The sequence below is a fragment of the Triturus cristatus genome, chromosome 7 (genome assembly GCF_964204655.1).
Source record: "Triturus cristatus chromosome 7, aTriCri1.1, whole genome shotgun sequence".
NCBI classification, from domain to species: Eukaryota; Metazoa; Chordata; class Amphibia; order Caudata; family Salamandridae; genus Triturus; species Triturus cristatus.
Window position 1 is genome coordinate 568,192,585 of NC_140590.1, and position 18,804 is coordinate 568,211,388.

The following is an 18,804-nucleotide window of genomic DNA, read 5'->3' on the forward strand; positions in this document are numbered from 1 at the left end:
ATGCCCCTCTCGTTGTTCGCAAATTATAGGTGCCCATGTGCCAGAGGGTGGGTAATATAATGTACCTTGGTTTGTCTGTCAACACTAGGTACCTCTGTGGTTGTTGTACGAGGTCTGTACCTGTGTGTGTCTGCATGTGCAACATGTGCCTGTTGTAAATGAAAGACGCCTGGTCCATGTAGATTATGTAGGTTGATTTATTAGGATGGATGTTATCATCAGGAGCAGCCTTCCTGCTGCTCAGCCCATCCTCCAATTCACTCTCTCACTCCCCAACATTCCACAGCATCCTCACACACCAACATTCCACCACCACAGTCACACTGGCTGAGCAGCAGGTATAACACATCTCCTTTCTTTACACATAATAACATTAGAACTCTTGAAAGTATAACATTAGAACTCTCGCGTGCACATATACAATGTAGCAATGCGAGTGCAAGAAAATAAAAGGTGGTTGTTACTCTTCGTACTGCTTTTTATGTTAGCCTGGCCAGCTGGCATGTTTTGTGGTATCCGAGTTTGGATTGAGATTTTGTGGTGTGGTAGAGTGTGTGTTTTGTTTGGTTAGAAAGGGAGATTATGTATGTGTGTATTCATGCTTGCCCCTTTGTGTGTTTGCATATGTCATGAGTCCATTTTTTCATCCTGCGTGCGATATACTTCTGTGTGCATGCGTGCTTGTTGAGTGTAAGCATTGCTAGCATGTGTCTGCATGGACCCTGTTTGTATCTGCAACAATATGTGTTATATACTAATGTGTCCGCCAGTGCATCATGCGTTGCTGTATGTGTTTCAGTAATGTATGCTGCACTTACACCCTGTGATATGAACTTCTCTGGAAATGTGTTTCTGTGTGTCTGCATGCGATCTATGCCTGTTTATGCAGATTTTGCCTTTCTGTGCACTATGTGCTTCTGTCTATCTCCGCGTGCTGCTACGGGTGAATATATGGTTACCTCTTTGTCCATACATGTGGGAGAGTGATAATAAGAGTATGGATGCAAGTGCATTTTCCGCCTAAGTGGAATTGGCTCCCTGCTTGGGGCTGGGAAGATCCAATAAGGAGCACTTTTACGGGGCGATGCACTGTCATTAACTTAATGTGAGCAGTGGCCGGCCATTGACAGTTGGGCAGCAAGAGAACTCCTCGGTCCTAGCATTCCTCAATGCTTGGCACGAGACGTTCTTGGTTTGCGGCGCATTTCTCCTATATTCCTTCTTTTTTTTCCAATCTGCAAGAGGCAGAAGCGGAAACGGCATCATTACCACAGCGTCACGTCCGCTGTTCAGAAGGAGGGCAGCCATTTCACCCACCTCTACCAGTGTGTGAGGGGGATGCATGTATGTATGTTTGAGTGTGTGTGTGAGAGAACGAAAGTTTCACTGTGTGCGTGTTAGAGTGTGTGTGTGTGTGTGTAAGTTTGAGTGTTAGGATGAGTTTGAGGGTATGGGTGAGCGTCTGATGGCTATGAATGCTCGCCTCTCTGTGATCAAAGGCAGCGTGAGGTTTTTTGAGCGGCTAACGCCTGCCCATCTCACATATTTATAAAGCCCGAATGGATGTGCATGGGGAGGAGCCATCTATGGAGTGCGGCACCGGCCTGTACAGACCCGTAGATTATACCTCGGGGATTAGGTCACCGTGTACATGTATGACTGCTCATTTAGATAACGAAGCTCGTTAGTGTTTGTGTGAATAAGTGTGTGTCAACGAGTTTGTATGTGAATTAGTGAACATGGAGATGGGCATGAGTTGTTCATTTGAGAAATGTGAGTATTGAACTATGAGTGACACACCTCCCTCTTCACCCCAAAGATATCTCACCTGCAACACACCGACCAGCATCCTACGAGGCCCCGGAGGCTCCACCCGCAGCGCTGTGATGGCCTCGTGCGACTGGATCTTCACCGACAGGTTCTGTGAGCTAATCTGGTTGGATACCAGGATATTAAGGGTTTCTTCTCGAGTGTCTGCCAGGAAGACCCACACAGAGGAGAACCAGCTATCCTTGGTGTCTCTGCGACACCCTGGCACGCTCGCCTGGATACTGCTAGGGCAAGAGGATTGGAACCCTATGCCCACTTGGTCTATTGGTGCTGTCCACTGCACCGTGGCATTTGTTCCAGATACAATCTTGATGACAAGCATTGCCCTGGACTGGGTAGGCAGGTGAATCGTGCCACTTACTGGCACAGGATGAATGATCTGTAGTCCTTCCACCCGGCTCTGTACGTCCACAGCACAGGTGACCTGTGTGTTACTGACCATATTGTGAATGACCGCAGTATACGTGTACATCCCTGGCTCCACCTGTCCACTGAGCAGCGCTGTCACTGCAAAACTCCTGCGGCCATAGGCAAAGGTCACTCGAAGGTCACAGACAGCATCGTCTACCCAAGTAGGGTTGGTGAGCGCAGTGACCCGGCTCTCCCACCAGGCGTTTCTCCTAAGACTCATGTAGCTCTGTCTCCAGGGAGAGAAGGGGCTGTGCTGGCAGCGGAGAAGCGCATCCACCCCTCCAGTGTGCTGGATCCCAATGATGTCATCGGGATACACTGTGATCTCCTTCTCCAGCAGGATCACCTGGAAGAGAGCAGCATCAACAAATCACTCACTGCCAGCCAGCGAGTTGGAAAACCCTGGATAAAGCAGGTGGGCCAGTGCCGGCCCTCATGTACTGCTACAGGGCCACTGCCCAACCGCACTCTGACTGATGTCACCACTACATCATTAATACTGGTGCGACTCAACCATCAAGCCACCGTCACTCCTCTCATACACCCACCAGGCAAAATCTATGGCTTCCAAACTGTCGCCAATGCTCTGCGTACTATGAAGAAATCCCCCTGATTTGCTCGCTCTCCATTTTTTTTATTTTCATGGACAGATGAAATCTGGTTTCTTGTGGCGTATTTGGTATCTCTGAGGCTTGCTAAGCAAGTGCCAGGATGCGAGCCCTCTCATTAAAAACTAAGGAAAACAAAAAAGTGAAGGGTGGAATCCTTAAAGTAATCTCAGCCACTGATAAGTACTTGGAGATGCATTCCAGACCATTGTTTTCTCCCCCACCATGCCACAGACCGGCCATATGCAAATCAGCCTTTTTCCTGCTCTACTAGGAACAATTCACCTGGAACTGCCCAGCCAGGTGCAGCACAGATGGAAATAGACGCAATCTGAGACCAGTTATGAACTATTTAGGCCTCGTCAATGAGGTATGTCTTTATTCACATAGCATGGTGAGCCCAGGACCCACGTCTGGGCATACCCGTCACACTTTGGGCATCACAATGAGGAAAACAAAAAGGTGAAAGGTAGAATGCTTGAATGAATCTAAGCCACTTGAAATTACTCAGACTGTATTCCAGTCCATAGTTTTTCTGTCCACTCGGTCATTCTAGAAAGAGACAAGACAAATACATATCCACCCTGGTCTCGCTCCAATTGGAATATTCCAGCCCATACTGTTTAAAAACTGTATTTTCCCTCTCAGAACACCACCTACAACATTTCGACAGGCAAGCTGACTGGCATTAAATGCAAGCAAAATACTAATATCTCATACATTGTTAGTTTACCTTACAGGGGCAGTGGCCCTGTTATTCACTTATCTTAATGCTATACATAAGTAAGATACGTTGTTTCGTCCATGCTATATGTCATATAATCAAATAGCTGCGTGAAAACGCTTACAGTCATACTGCATCCACTCCCTAAAGTGTAACATGTAGTTAACATGCAAAATTGTTATTTCTGTGCTCATGGTTGCTTTTGTAATTTGGCCAGGGTCCATAGAAGCATTTTTACACATGGAGTCTGAATTAGTAATCACATTTTGATCACTATTTACAACCCCCGTCACCAATCTCCTCGCTATCACATGCCACTTCCCCACATGAAGGGCAGCAGAAAAAGGAGAAATTTACATTCCGTTTATTTAAAGATTCTGTTTTAGGAGAACTCCAAGAAGAACTAATCCACCTACCCAGGCCCTTTCAGCTCTCCACATACTTCAACACCCTTCACAACATTTACAACACCACAATGAAGAATCACTTAGTGTTATGTTCCTCTGAAAACTCATGGCTCCAAGTCATCAGCACCCTAGTATACCCAAGAACTTACCGAAAACAAGCACACCATATGAAGAGAGAAGAAAATGTAGAAACTCAAAATTCCAGAAGGACCTTGCCCTTCTGGTAGCACTCCATTGCAACCATCGTGCCATCAGCATCACAGCGAAAGCCACCCACTTACAATACCTCAATCAATGGAGCAACCAACAAAAGCTTAGTTCTCTGTAAGGCAGAGCAATAGGGTGTGAACCCTGCCCCAGAACATGCTACCCCACCATCAGCCGACAGATGCAAAGTTATCAGCCTTTTCATTACAAGACAAAGAACATGAATACAATCAGATCTAAGATCATCCATTTATCACCATCATCCACACTACCATCTATGAACTTCTTCACAATTTCAGCTTTTCACTAACCCTGGGACACCTTCCTGGATTGTCCAGAGGCTGCACAGATTCTCACCCTGCTGAAAAAAACCTGCAGTAGATCCAGCCGAACTTGGCAACTAACATCCTATGGCCCACCTCCCATTTGTTGAAAAAATCATCAAGAAGGCAGTTGCCACCCAGCTGTAGAAGAAGATTAACAAAAAGAACGACTTCACCTCTATCGATCGGGGATCCAACCATGCTGCACTATTGAAATAACCACCCTCCAAGTAGTCAAAGATGCCCTTTTCCTCAACATAAAAAATGAACCTTGCGTTCCGGTCCAGCTTGACCTCTCTGCAGTTATTGACACCATCAACCATATTGCATTGATCCACACCCTGACACCCTGCCTTGGCTGCACTTGCACAATCCTGCAATGATTCACATCCTCCTGCACCAACCAACAGCAACATATTCAAATAAGAACGATCAGATCTCAGACTTTCCCCATCATCTGGGCTCCATCATGTCATCCATCATTTTCAACCTTTATATGGACCCCTTGTGAGCCATGCTTGCAGATAGTAACATCAAGATCTACCATTATGCTGACAACACAAATTCTGTCTCAAAATCTCCTCAATCACTACAGAGACTCAAAGTCTACCTCAAATCCAAACACACCTGGATGTCACCAAAATACCTGATGCTAAACCCCAAAAAGACCAAATTCCTCCTGCTTTCTAGCAATGTCAAACACTCTCTGATTCAGTCGTGTCTCTCCAACTTAAACCTGATGAGCTTCACATCCCAACAGACAGACCAGGCTGAATCCCTCTGATTCACCCTCAATTCAAACCTCTCACTCAAAAAGAACACATTCTCAAGTACTTCACTATAGGCTATTTTCAACTCTCACTCTGAAAAACGTGAAACCTTTTTCCCCAGTAGAAGACTTCAGAATGACAGTTTAAGTCCTAGTACTCTCTCACTTATATGGAGGCTACACCCTACTCAACGGCATCACAGACACCACCCTCACTCACCTAAAAAGCATCCTTCACTCATCAGCACGGCTCGACAAGGAACAGAGAGAAATCCAAATCCACCCACATCACCCGCATGCTAGAACATCTACACTGGCTCCCCCTACAAGTGCTGTTCATCTTCAAGGTTATCTGTATCACTTACAAGGCTTTCAATAGCAAGAGTCCTGTCATCCTAGCTAACAAGCAACCAATATCTGGAGTTCTGTGCCAGACAAGGAGCTCTGACATCCCCAGATTAGAGACTAAACACTGCAGGAATGAAAAAACAAGAAAACAGGTCTGACACCAGAACCACATGGGCCAGTTTTGTTACATGCTGTATGGGTTCTGAAGCGCTGCTGGAGCACGCTACCCCCTCTGCGGGACTTGTCTGCTGGGGGTTAAGCTGTAGATGCCTAGGCTGCTGCGGGACCACAAATCCCATCAACCCTCTCTCCAACAACACCTCCTGTTCCCTGCAAGAACTACAAAAGCATGGGCGGTCCCGTCCACGCCTGTCAGAACCTAGAGGAGGCTGGGCCACCCACCCAACGTCTATTCTGCTTATCCAAAGGTACTGTTGACTGTTGTTCGTTAAACCATATGAACGCTATTGCTGCTCACACTAAGTTCCTCGAGTGGTATTGTACACCAAAGATGTTTCTGACAAGTGAGTCATTTAGTTTTTTAATACACTGACTCATTGACTCACTGCCTATAACTGCAGTTTTGTTCTTGGGTTATCTGTATTTATCGATGGGGAAAAGGAAGACCACTGAAGGAGCTGCAGGTTTTGTGAAAAAGAAAAGCTGAAAAATCTAAAAAAAAAAATACTGGGGATAACTGTGTTTTAGACTGGATTGATAATCTGTTGGTCGAATGTGAGGAGATACTTGTCCTACCACCAACCGCTTTGCTTCCATGTATCTCTAGCCCCCCTACCACCAAACACTTGAGCAAGCAAAAGAGAACTCCTAGATTGTTTAAGAGACCCAGAGAACTGGGCCATGAGTCAACTAGCATGGATAAAGTAGACTTACGGCTTACATCTCCACCAGTGTTCTCTGCCTCTGTTCATCCAACTCAGGTCTCACCCGATGGTGTTTTGCTATGTAGCAATCGTTTCGCTCCTTTGTGTGAATTGACAAACAAGCAGGTTGCTGACAGCAACTCTGTGAGTACATTTGTGGCACCTGTTGTATCTGTTCCTACTCTCCCAATCAGGCTTATTACACTTCACTCATACTGGATTTGAAAGCTGAGGGTGCCATAGAGGTTTCATGTTTGACTACTTCCCTGAATCAGTTTCTAGCCTCCAACAGGGAAAAAGTAGCTACTGGTCATCACTCTACAATTACATCTACTGCCAGACCTCCTTCCGTTTCATCTAATCTACCACTGATTTATTTGAACATGGGCCTCCCTTCCCTTGGGTTGGACCCCCACTGATAACCTCAGCCGGTGCCCCTCTAGGTCTGTTGCACCACAGCATTCTGGGCATAATTGGGGAACTACCAGCACCCGTAGCACCCAGTCTCTCAGAACCCACGGTGGTTGTATAACACCTGATAGCTCTTTTTTCATTGGGCAGACCACAGCTGTACCACTAAATCTGTTTCGCACCATACCAACTGCAGATATGCTACTGCTGATTCCATCATGATGACTAATGTCCCTATGTTGACTACTCAAGCTAGCTACAAAAGGGATGTCTCCATCAAAAATAAGGTGACACACTGGATTCGACATGTTAGGGGTTGTTGTTCAGTTATCCAAAATGACCTCATCAGTGCCAAAAGGATAGCAAACCCCAATTCCAACTTTAACACAATTGAACTAATCTTTAGGAACAAGGCCACAGTAGATAATCTGGGGGCCTATTGACATTAGGAATTGCCCCCCCCCCCCCAGTCACTGAAACCTCCAATTCAAGTATTCTAGGACATCCCACCACACTGACAAGAGGTCTTGTCTGGTGACAGCTAGCTGTAGCGCATGTCTCAGTGATGCCTTCAAGGGAAGAGGTGTGGCGCCGTGGCCAGGGCGACTGACTCCGGAATCTGGGGATCACGGTTCGATCCCCGGCGGCAGATTAGCCCAGCACCACGTGACTCTGGGCAATAGCTAGCTTAATCTTCCTGACGGCCCCCAGCGCCTAGAGACCCTTACGGGTGATTGTTCACGCTTTACAAATGTGGATTATTATAATGACTGACTTATGAGGGTAGTTGACTCATCCTCTGATCTGCTATTTCCCCACCACCAAATTTCATACAGGCTCAAATAAGTAGAGGCTAGTGGGGTGCTTGCTTCCTCAACCTATCTTCGCCCACTTGAGGTTCTGCCTAATCCCAACCCTCCAGCCAACATCTTGCCCTGTGACATAGCTTCGGACAAATCTTTTTGGCAGAAAGCAACTAAACTCATGCCCACCCTACTCGATCCTATCATGCTGAAGCTGTCTCAAATTGAGGAGAGACTAGCCAGTTTAGAGACTCAAAATTTGCGAGCCCCTCCAAAAATGGCGATCCTAAATATCGACCGTCTCTCTGCAGTCACAGATAAGCCTTAACCCACTAGGCCCCCTAGTCGGGGCGCAAGCCCTTCATCGTCCTTGGGTATTCCAACATGGCCATCTGTGCAGGGGGTTTTGTTCCCTCAGCCTGTGCACCATCCATTGGCCAACTGGAGGTTTGCGCCCCAACTCTTTTGGGCACGGGTAGAAACGACCAAAGGGCTCCAACAGGACCGGGTGAAACAATCCAGAGACCTATTCCATCGGAAACTCAAGTTCCTCATCGGGAAGAGGTGGTCATTCATCAACATCAACCCTTTCATCTTCCACCAGCAGCCTCATCTCTTGTGCTGGTCCTGGCAAATGTTCCTCCTTTACGGGACCAGCAACGTGAATCAACCACGCAGTTAATGGACAAATGTTTGCACTGGCTATCTAATCATCTTATGGACCGGGGCACGGGGAGCTACCAGGTAGCAAATAAGATCATTATGGCAAGAAGGGTGTTGTGGGTTGGTAATTCTAACAAATCCTTTGCAGGGGACTGCGTGGTAATACATTTTAATCAAGCGCACTTTGGCAGTGCGCTTCTTAAAAATTTACACAAGATATCTCTGAAAAGCACGCAGATAATTCCTCTGGAACTGGAGTACTTTTACAGGCAGGGTTGTAAGCAGGGTCCTTTGCCAGGATTTGTGCAGCAGGGTGAGATGAGGCCAGCGATAAACATTCCCCGAGATCTTGACTATGAACACACAAGCTTCGTCTCACGGGTTGGCCGATCAAATAGATATACCTCCCTCTCAGCCCTGGAAGCATGCGATTGACCATTACCATCGAGTGATTGTCCGGCTCTCACCTCAGAGCAAGTAATCCCCGCCCTGCAGGTAGCTCCCATGCGCCTTTTAACACAGAGGCTGGTGGATGGAAATAAGATAAATTTGGCATTGTGGAACGTGGCAGGGATCGTTTCCAAGTTGGGTAATGCAGAGTGGCACAACTACTGGTCAAAGCAGGATATCATTTGCTTTCAAGAGACATGGGCCAATGAGCCAGTGTATTTTGATGGGTATCGTACCTTTTATACACTAGCTGTGCCCTCTGCATCAGGTAGAGCGAAAGGGGGTTTATTAACCATCATTTCTAACACCTTACCGAGTCACATAAAGCAGATAGGCTCTCCGAACAATCACTTCCAAATGTTACGATTGGAGTTCACAAAGGATATTACTGGATTTTAATTAAGTTTTACAATAACGAATTTGGGGGCAACATGAAGAGACCAGTAGTCAACTTGGGCAATGAGCTGGATTGCCTTAACCCACGCACTTTTAAGCCCTCCTGCAGCTTAATCTGGATGAGGGATTTTAACATACACCTGTGCAAGTATAATGAGGCTAAGGTGTGTGGGCTGGATGACCATCAGAGCAACCCTCTCTGTCACTTCTCACACACTGAATATGGTGGCACTCTAAACCAATCAATTTACTTGAGGCATCTGAGCATAATTATTAGCTCAAGGATCGGTCAAATGGAGAGTACTTTTAGGAGAAACAATACCGAGTCAATAATCGACTTTGTCTTAGTTTCTCTGGCTATACGAGATAGAGTAGACCACATAGCCACCCTGTTTACTCCCTATAGCGATCACACTATTTTATACTCCCATTTGACCCTCCCATATAAAATGAAAAGAGACCAGCAGGTAGTGGATGACATCGTAGTAGCCAGGAAAAATGGTTACCAATTAAAATGGACTTAGGTTGTTAAATTAAATTTGATTGACTCTATAATAGCCCATTATTACTGCCTGGTAGAGGACTTTCCTCCCTCCCAAATAGTCACTCAGTTTAGAGACTTATTAATAAAAATTAAAAGGTGCACTTACCCGTCCCAAACCAGCCAACGACTTCCATCTGAGCCACTGGTTTGATACAGTTTGCTCTAAAGCAAAGAGATCCCTAGTAGGTGCTTTAAAATCTAACCCCAGAGACCCGGTACTGATAAGAACACTGAGAAGTGAGTACAAGCAGGCGAGATCCAAACGAATAGGACATAAGGGAGAAGGCATGGGAGGACCTTGAACAAGCTGTCAGGTTTGGGAACAGCCGGGAGTTCTGGAAAATCATAAATACCCCCTACTTCAAAGACGTAAAAGATCCGTTACTAGATACGCATGTAGGGGAAGAGGCATGGATAAAGCATTTTGAGGGCATTTTTAGTTTAAAAGCCACCTCAGAATCCACGCAACCCGTCCCAATACCTCTCCCTAGTAGCTTCTTGACTTATTCGATCCATGAAGTAAGAACAGGGTTGGCAGCCTGCATCCCGGGAAAAGCCCCAGGCCCAGACTGGGTTCCCATTGACCTCTTTCAGGTAAATAGAGACATGTGGGTCCCACTTTTAACAAACGTACTTAACAGCATAGCCATAGAGGCCCCCCCCCCTCCTGGAAACATAGTGTTCTAGTCCCCACCTTCAAGAAGGGAGATAGGGGCTGTCCGAACAACTATAGACCCATCTCCCTTCTGGATACAACGGCAAAATTAATGGGCCGGCTATTATTAGCCAGTCTGGAGGCATGGGCACTGGAACGAAACATCTTAATGCAGGCACAATATGGCTTTCAGAAGGGAAAGGGGACTGTGGACCAATGTCTTAATCTTTTGCTATGCATAGACAAGTACACAAAGGCCAAGGGCGTAAAGCTATACATGGCCTTCATGGACTTGTCAGCTGCGTTCGATTGTGTGTCCCATGATGGTGGAAATGGGTATCGATCCTCCAATCGTTCACTTCATTTATCAGCTATACGCCAACGCCACGGCCTGTGTGAGATGTGGCCGAAATGGAGTATGCACACGTGTGTTTAAAATCGAGGAGGGGGTTAGGCAGGGTTGTGTCCTCGCCCCGCTTCTTTTTTCCATCTATACTAACGGGGTGGAGGCGGCCCTGTCTGGCTCAACTCTCTCGACGTTCCCAGATTTGATGACTCCCCCTTACCATTATTGGCTTACGCTGATGATGCAGTGTTACTAGCGAGGACAGGCATAGTTCTTCAGAGCCTTTTAACTGCGTATGCTGCCTTTATGGCCTCGCTGAACCTCCGCGTTAATGAAGGTAAATCCTTTACCATTATAGCTGAAGCTACCCGAGGTGCAAAAGTGCCTCATTTTCATTTAGCCTCCAAAAAAATCGAAGTAGTTGATTCCTTTGCATACCTGGGAGTTCTGTTCAACAGCAAACAAACTTGGTTGAAATTGGTGGCTGCCAGAGCCCTGGGCATGGAAAGAAGCCTACGAGCGATAAGAGGCTTTATTAAGAAGCTGGGGGCCAGCCCCGTGGACATGGTTAAAGCCATCTATCTAGCCAAAACAAAGGTGGCGGTAACCTATGGGGCTGGAGTCTGGGGAATGGCTCATATCGAGAAATTGCAGAGAATGGAAGACACCTTTTTTAAGTCTAGGGTCTCACTACTAATTTCATCTTACACCTTGAATTAGCATTCCCTTACTTGTCTGATTGCATTAGGTTGGCACCGATCCTACTGTGGCTCTCCATCTGGCGGAGGTCGACGGTTAATTTAACACAACGCATTATTGGCGATTGCCTCAGGTTGGAGGGTCGCAGTGGGATCGGTTGGATCAGTTATGTAGAAGCTGAGCTAAGAGCCATTGGGCAGGAGGAGCTGTTCAAAGACCCAGCTTCCTGTAGGAACGTGTCTAAATAGAAATTGACTGATCTATACATGCAGAGGGCTGCTTTTATTTGCAGGGGGAGGATTTGTCACCAACAGGCGCTTATCGCGTATGCCTTTGTTCTGCCTAGACCTGCGGGAGAGCATCACTATTTCTATCTCTCACGTATTACTATGGCTCAACACAGATTTATTCTGGTGCGTTTTCGTCTGAATTTTATCCCCCTGATGCTTGGGTTCCCAGAGAGGAAATTCATGCATGCTGACCTCATACCGTGTCAGTGTGACAATGTCTCACCCCAAACTGACTTACATTTGGTATTGTTTTGCAAATTTTACCACAGAGAAAGAGAAGCTTTTATTTTACCCATTTTAAAACTTCAAAACTTTAAACCATGCAGGGTGGCACTGTATTTTTTGAAGTCTTTACCTAATCTGTGTATTTGTTTTTCAGTAGCATCTTTTTTGTGGGCTTGCATGAGAAAAAGAAAGTCGATGGGCATGCTAACTTGAATCATTGTAAAGGTTACCTAAAATCATGATTGCAAATTGTTTTATGGTTTTAATGGTTTGATATAGGTTGATTAGGAAATATTTTGAGGAGGGTCTGAAGAACTATCAAGGAAATGGTCAAGGACGTTATGTCTAGGAGGAAGAGGAGTGCTCCTTAAGAGGAGGAGTACTTCTCTGACGAAGACAGACCCACAAACCAAAAAGGATGGAAATGCCCTAAAGAAAACACGACATCTGAACAGATCAAAGAACACCGGGTCAAGGGCAAAAAGGGATGAAATACTCTCCTCCATGTGTGGTAGCCTTAGTGCTACACAAGAATGGGTTAGCCATAGCACTACAAGAGACAATGGTGTACTCTGCGGCACAAGAGAAAGTGGTGTTCGTAACAGCAAAATACACAACCAGGACTCACTTAGCCTGGAGGATTTGTTCGAAGTCAATTGTGATTTTAAGGGGTTTGATGAATTCGTCTTTGGCACTGATGATGGCCGAGATGCCTTTGGCAGTCTGTCCGATGCTTTACAAGACACTTCGTCCACTTATCCAATTAAGGAGAGAGCTGTTCAGAGGTGGAGGGGTAGGGCGTTCCAGGTCTTGGCCACAATGTAGGAGAAGGAGCGGCCCAGCTGTGGCTGCAATGGATGCTGGGGCTGTGAGGGCGAGTGAGGCAGAACGCAGGTGTCTTGCAGAAAGGTGGAAGTTCAGCCGATTGTTGATGTAGGATGGTCGTTGGTTGCGTAGAGCTTTGTAGGGATACGTGAGGATCTTGAACTAGCATCTATTCTGGATGGGGAGCCAGTGGAGGTGTCTAAGGTGGGGGGTCATGTGGGTCCATTTGGGGAGGTCCAGGATGAGTCTGGCAGTGGAGTTCTGTATGGTCTGGAGTTTTTTGAGGAGTTGGGTGAAGATTCAAGCATAGAGCACTTCCCTAGACTAGTCGTCTGGTGAGGGTCTTTCTGGTGTTCATAGGGATCCTTCTAAAGATTCTGAGGAGCATGCAGAGAGTGTGGAAGCAAGAGGCGGCGACTGCATTGATTTGGCCTTTTGTTGTCAGTTGGCTGTGGATGATGATGCAGAGGTTGCGTGCGTGGTCTGTCGGTGTGGGCGTTGGTCTGAGTTCTGCTGGCCACCAGCTTTGGTCTCATATGGAGGTGTTCTTCCCAAAGAGCAGCACTTCTGTATTGTTGGAGTTAAGCTTGAGGCAGCTGTCTCTCATCCATTTGGTTACATCTTTCAAGGCACTGCAGAAGTTGATTCTGTCTCTGGTAGGGTCCTCAGTGAGTGAGAGAATGAATTGATTGTCCTCGGCGTAGGAGATTATTTTGAGGCCTTGGGATCTGACGATGTCGGCAAGGGGGGGTGCAAATGTTGAATAGGGTGGGGCTGAGGGATGATCATTGGGGTAAGCAGGAGCAAGTTATGGAAAAAACTCAGTGACTGGGGCTTGCCATCTATAATGTTCAATGCCATAATTGCCTTATACAAGGATACCTGGGCAAGAGTCAAGCTAGGCAATGGGTTAAGCACAACTGCAAGCATCCAGACACAAAGCGGCCTAAAACAAGGCTGCGTTTTAGCCCCCAGCCTATTCAATCTGTTTTTATCTGACTTAGCTCCGCACATTGAAAAACCAGAGTCTCACCCCCCGAAACTGGTCAACGAGCCAATCGCCATATTGCAATATGCGGACGATATAGTCCTGTTGAGCCAAACTCCCATTGGCCTTCAGAGATCAATAAACAACCTCGTGTCCTACCTGGATAAGGAACAACTGGAGTTAAATAAAGAAAAAACAAAAATAGTTCGCCTATTCGATCGCAAGAAACTTAAATTAAATGGTCGGCTAAGGGGACAACTGTCGAAGAAGTCACCTCATATAAATACCTGGGTGTAATAATTGGGCAGGGTGCAACCCATAAAGATCACAAACTGGCTCTAACAGCTAAGGCACATTCTTTAATTTTTGCATATAAATTACTTCGCAAAAGGATGGACAGTCCAAATTTCTCTCATTTACTCAAAGTAATGGCCGCTCAAATACTACCTAAATTGTCCTACGGCCTGGCTCCATGGTGTGGCAAAGAAATGCACATTTTGAATACATTGCAGACAAAGATCTATAAAGCAGTTTTTGACCTGCCTAAATCAGTCTCGCCCTCGCAGGTCAGACTGGAGTTTGGCCTCCAGCATCAGAAATTTCGAGTAATGAGCTGTTTTATCAAACTGTGCCACGTGCTCCGCTCCTCTGATACGAACTCTTTAAATAACCTATGCTGGGAAGAAATTAAGCTCCAGGGGGATCATGTATCATCCAACTCCTGGGGAAGCTTTCTGAGAGAGTCCCTGGCTGAGTTGGCCCTACAAACAGCATGGGCCAAAAGTCTGGATCGAGGATCCTTTGGCAAAATAGTAAATAGCGCAGCTAAAAAGAAATCCCTATGGGCTGATAAACAAGAGTTCTCCAAGCGGCGGCATGGGTGGACAGTAATTAATACATATAGATTCTTGAGGCCACAACAGTATTTATCAGCCCATTTCAGTTCACAACTAAAAATTAGTTTTTTAAAATTCCGAATGGGTGTGCACGAGGCTAAGGATTTATACCCCCAGTGGAAAACGCCACACAAAACGGAATCCTGCAGACTATGTGGCTTTAAAAAAGAATCATTAATCCATCTAACATGCGCATGCATAGCCACTTTAGACCAAAGGAGAAAGTATTTGAAATCAATTTTTATTGAGCTGAACATTCGCTCTAGCAGGCAAGCAGTGATTCGCTGGCTAGAGGGTACCTCGTCGATACTAGCTTGCCGTGGAACTAAATATATGAACTTAGTCTGCAGACTTTTACGGCAAGCTGAGGAAGAGCTTAATTAACTTAAGTTTGATGAGATCACCAGTACCCCATTGGGTTCTTATTTCTCTGTCGTCCCATCCAAAAGCTACTAACGTATTTGTTTTTAACTTGAATCCTACTGATAAGCGATGTGAATTTTACTTTGGACATTAAGGTCTTAGTTCAATGTGGTATTTATTAAGGGGGGCGGGTTTGTTTTGTTTTGTGTAGTTTTTGTAATGATTTTAAGTAATCAAACAATAAACTTATCTTATGACTTATGATCATTGGGGTAAGCCCCAGGTGATGTCTTTGGGTGTGGAGGAGATGGGAGGTAGTCGGATGCTCTGTGTGCGTATTGAGAGGAAAGAAGTGATCCATTTGATGGTGTTTTGCTGTGTGCCAGCGGTGTGGAGTCTGTAGATGAGGATGTGGTGGGAGACAGTGCCAAATGCAGCAGAGAGGTCGAGTATGATCCACTGGCGTAACGAAAAGTGAGGGGGCCTCCCTGCACGGTACATAGAGGGGCCCCCTCCGGGCTCGGAGTTCTCCGGCCAGAGTGCAGTGCCAAGGGGGCCCCTTGGAGCTTGGGGCCCCGCCGCACCGCGGGGGTTGCGGAGGGTTGCGGGGGGTTGCGGGGGGCTGCGGGGGCCTGTGTTACGCCCCAGATAGGATCAGGGCCATAGTTTCTCCATTGTCGAGGAGAGATTTGATGTTGTTTGTGGCAGTGATCAGTGCGGTCTCTGTACTGTGGTTGGCACGGAATCTGGATTGTGAGGCGTCGAGTAGCTGGTTGAGTTCCAGGTGTTCGGTCAGTTGTTGATTGATGGCTTTTTCATGTACCATGGCCAGGAAGGGGAGCAGGGAGATAGGTCGGTAGTTTTTGAGGTTGCTGGGGTCGGCCAAGGGCTTTTTTAAGGAGGGATCTGACCTCTGCGTGTTTCCATCTGTCTGGAAAGGTTGCTGTGGAGATGGAGGTGTTGAGGATGCTGGTGAGTGCTGTGCTGACTGGGTTGGCTCCATCGTTAAAGAGATGGAAGGGATGAATGTATGACGTTACAATGCATACATTTACAACGCATGCCTTTACAACACAGTTTTTACATCGCAACATCCTTTACAATGCATTATTTTACATCGCATGCCATTACATCGCATTTTCAGAAACTACTTTTACGACGCATTCCATTACATCGCATTACACCTTTACAATGCTTACTATTACAATGCATACCATTACATCGCATTTAAGGTAAGTGTTGGATAGTAGAGGGGTAATAATTACTATTCTAACTCCAGTGAGTGCAACAGTAGGGTAAGTGTTGGATAGTGTAGGGGTAAAAATTACTATTCTAACTCCAGTAGTGCAACAGTAGGGTAAGTGTTGGATAGTGTAGGGGTAAAAATTCCTATTCTAACTCCAGTGAGTGCAACAGTAGGGTAAGTGTTGGATAGTGTAAGGGTACTATGCATTGTAATGGTATGTATTGTAATGACTTCTGATGTAATGCCTGCGTTGTAGTGACATGCATTGTAATGACATGCGTTGTAGTGACATGCGATTTAATGGCTGCGTTGTAATGACATGCGATGTAAAGGATGTTGCGATATAATGACTGCTATGTAAAGGTACTACGATGTAATGACTGCATTGTAAAGGTTGTTTCCAGGAAGGGGCAGGGTTCGCTGGGCACCCCGGAGTGTATTGACAACATGATGGTAGAGGTGGTCTGCGCAGTGAGTGGAGACTATGTGGCTAGTGTTCAGCTGTTATTTGCTGGTTGCTTGAGGTTGTATGACCGGGGGTAGTGGGCTGAGTGTCGAAATTGTTGTAGATTGTGGCTTTCTTGCTGTGGAAGTAGACCAAGAGGGACTCGCAGAGTTCATGGGACCGGTGAATGGTGTTCTCTTTGGCTGGAGAGTTGACAAATTCCTTGACAATCTTGAATAGTTCCTTTATGTGGTTGGCTGCGGTGTTCGAGGCAGTCGGTGATGGTGCTCTCTTGGCTTCCCTGATTCGCCGGTGGTAGTCACTAGGCCTGGGTGGTAAATTCCGTTCTGCTCGCGGAATTTGCGGAATTTTGGTAATTTTGTGTTCTTTGAAGAACGCGGAATTGCCACGCGTGCTCGCGGAGATTTTTTACTGTTTCGCGGAGCTTTGCATAGCGCGACTTCGCAAATTCCGCCCACCCCTAGTAGTCACTAAGGGATACCTTGTTGATGGCCCGGTTGGAGGGGTTCTTGGAAGCTCGCCATCGCTTCTCCAGTTGGTAGCAGTTGTGCTTGGTGGTTCTGAGCTCTAGAGTGTACAAGTTGGCTTGTTTCAAGGCTTTGTTAATTTTGGCTGGTTTCAGTCGGACAACTTTGTTGGTGCATTTAGTGATCCAGGTAGCGAAATTCAATGCAGCCTGGTTGAGGTCTGCTGAGGTTTAAAGTTGTGTGAGGAATTGGGTCCATAAAACACCTGCTCAGTTCTGCGTGGTGGCCACCTACTTACGTGGCAAATGTATAAAGCAGTTGGTGAGAAGTCCTCAAGAGGCAACATCAAAATCTAATGCTGGCCGAAAACCCCAAACCAGTAATAGAAGACAAGACATGTAAGAACACCAAACGTAGACCTGGAATTAATAATATTCGTATTTAAATCTGGTAAGGACCCAAGGAAGGTTCTGGAACTGTGCCTGAAACAGTGTCAGGACCACCTCTTGGATGTCTTGGGCCCTTTGACTCAAATACTGGACATGGCTGAAGAGGCACATATCTATGACTCTGACGTAGACCGTGAACTCCTGCATGGTGGGTAGTGCCAATGAAGTCCTGATAGCTGAAAGAAAGAAGGCCATTCTTATGAGGATGTGTCCAAAACTCACTGAATTGGCTAATAGAGAAGCAAAAGGTGACCTTGGGGGCCTTATCTTCGGACACAACTTTATTAAATCATTGGGTAAATATGTGTCTACCTTCATAATCTTAAGCAAAGCCCAAAGCCCAATATAATTTTAGACGTGTATTTGGTTCACATGTTTTTGGAAGGGCAGACAGGAGGGGACTAGCTGCCCACCGATGAGTTAGAAGGTCCCACTATTATTCCAAAAACCAATCTGCTCAAGGTTTCATGGGTTATGGCAGAGGATTATAACTTCACACACAAAAACCCTTTAAAATGTTTAAGGGCTAAGGGAATGACAGAGCCCACATGTAGGTAACCGTTTGCACTCTCCCTTTTTATACACAAAATCACAAAAAGCAAACACACCCCAACTCAGGCTCTCAAATTATGAAAACCAGACATCTACCATTTCATTCATTATCAGGATGACTTTTACCCCAATAGCTAAAGGAAGGACCCTAAAGAAGGATTTTCCCAAAAAGTGTTGGGATGGCATCTGTAAGAAGGTAGGATTCTTCTGCATAGTTACTCCCACTTTTTGCCTGGTGCTAAGCTGTATTTTGACTACTCTGACTGGGATCCTGCTAATCAGGACCCCAGTCTTTCTGGTTTATCCCTAAATTGTTGTGTTGAGTACTTAGGTACACCATATTGGATACTGGGGCACCATTATCAGTCCCTAGTATATGGTACTAATGTACCCAGGGCATAGGTACCCCAGAGGTCCCCCATGGGCTGAAGCATGCATTATGCCACGCAAAATGGAACTACAGGCCTGCCATTGCAGACTGTGTAAGTTGGTGCATGCACCACTTACTAAAGATATAGGTTTACTATATCTAAGGGTTACTGCACTTAAAACCTATAAG

General features: G+C 46.1%; 1 protein-coding gene across 2 annotated transcripts in view; it reads right to left on the reverse strand.

The window, feature by feature from the left end:
* LOC146810138 (polycystin-1-like) overlaps positions 1-18,804 on the reverse strand; it is a 545,091-nt gene that overhangs the window by 349,604 nt on the left and 176,683 nt on the right. For both annotated transcript variants that reach the window (XR_014966550.1, XM_085617085.1), the window contains exon 12: positions 1,829-2,587. Coding sequence is in view for 1 of the 2 variants with exons in the window: in XM_085617085.1 (XP_085473211.1) it covers positions 1,829-2,587 (759 nt within the window). In the remaining variant the exon portion in view is untranslated. The remainder of the gene's footprint in view (positions 1-1,828; positions 2,588-18,804) is intronic.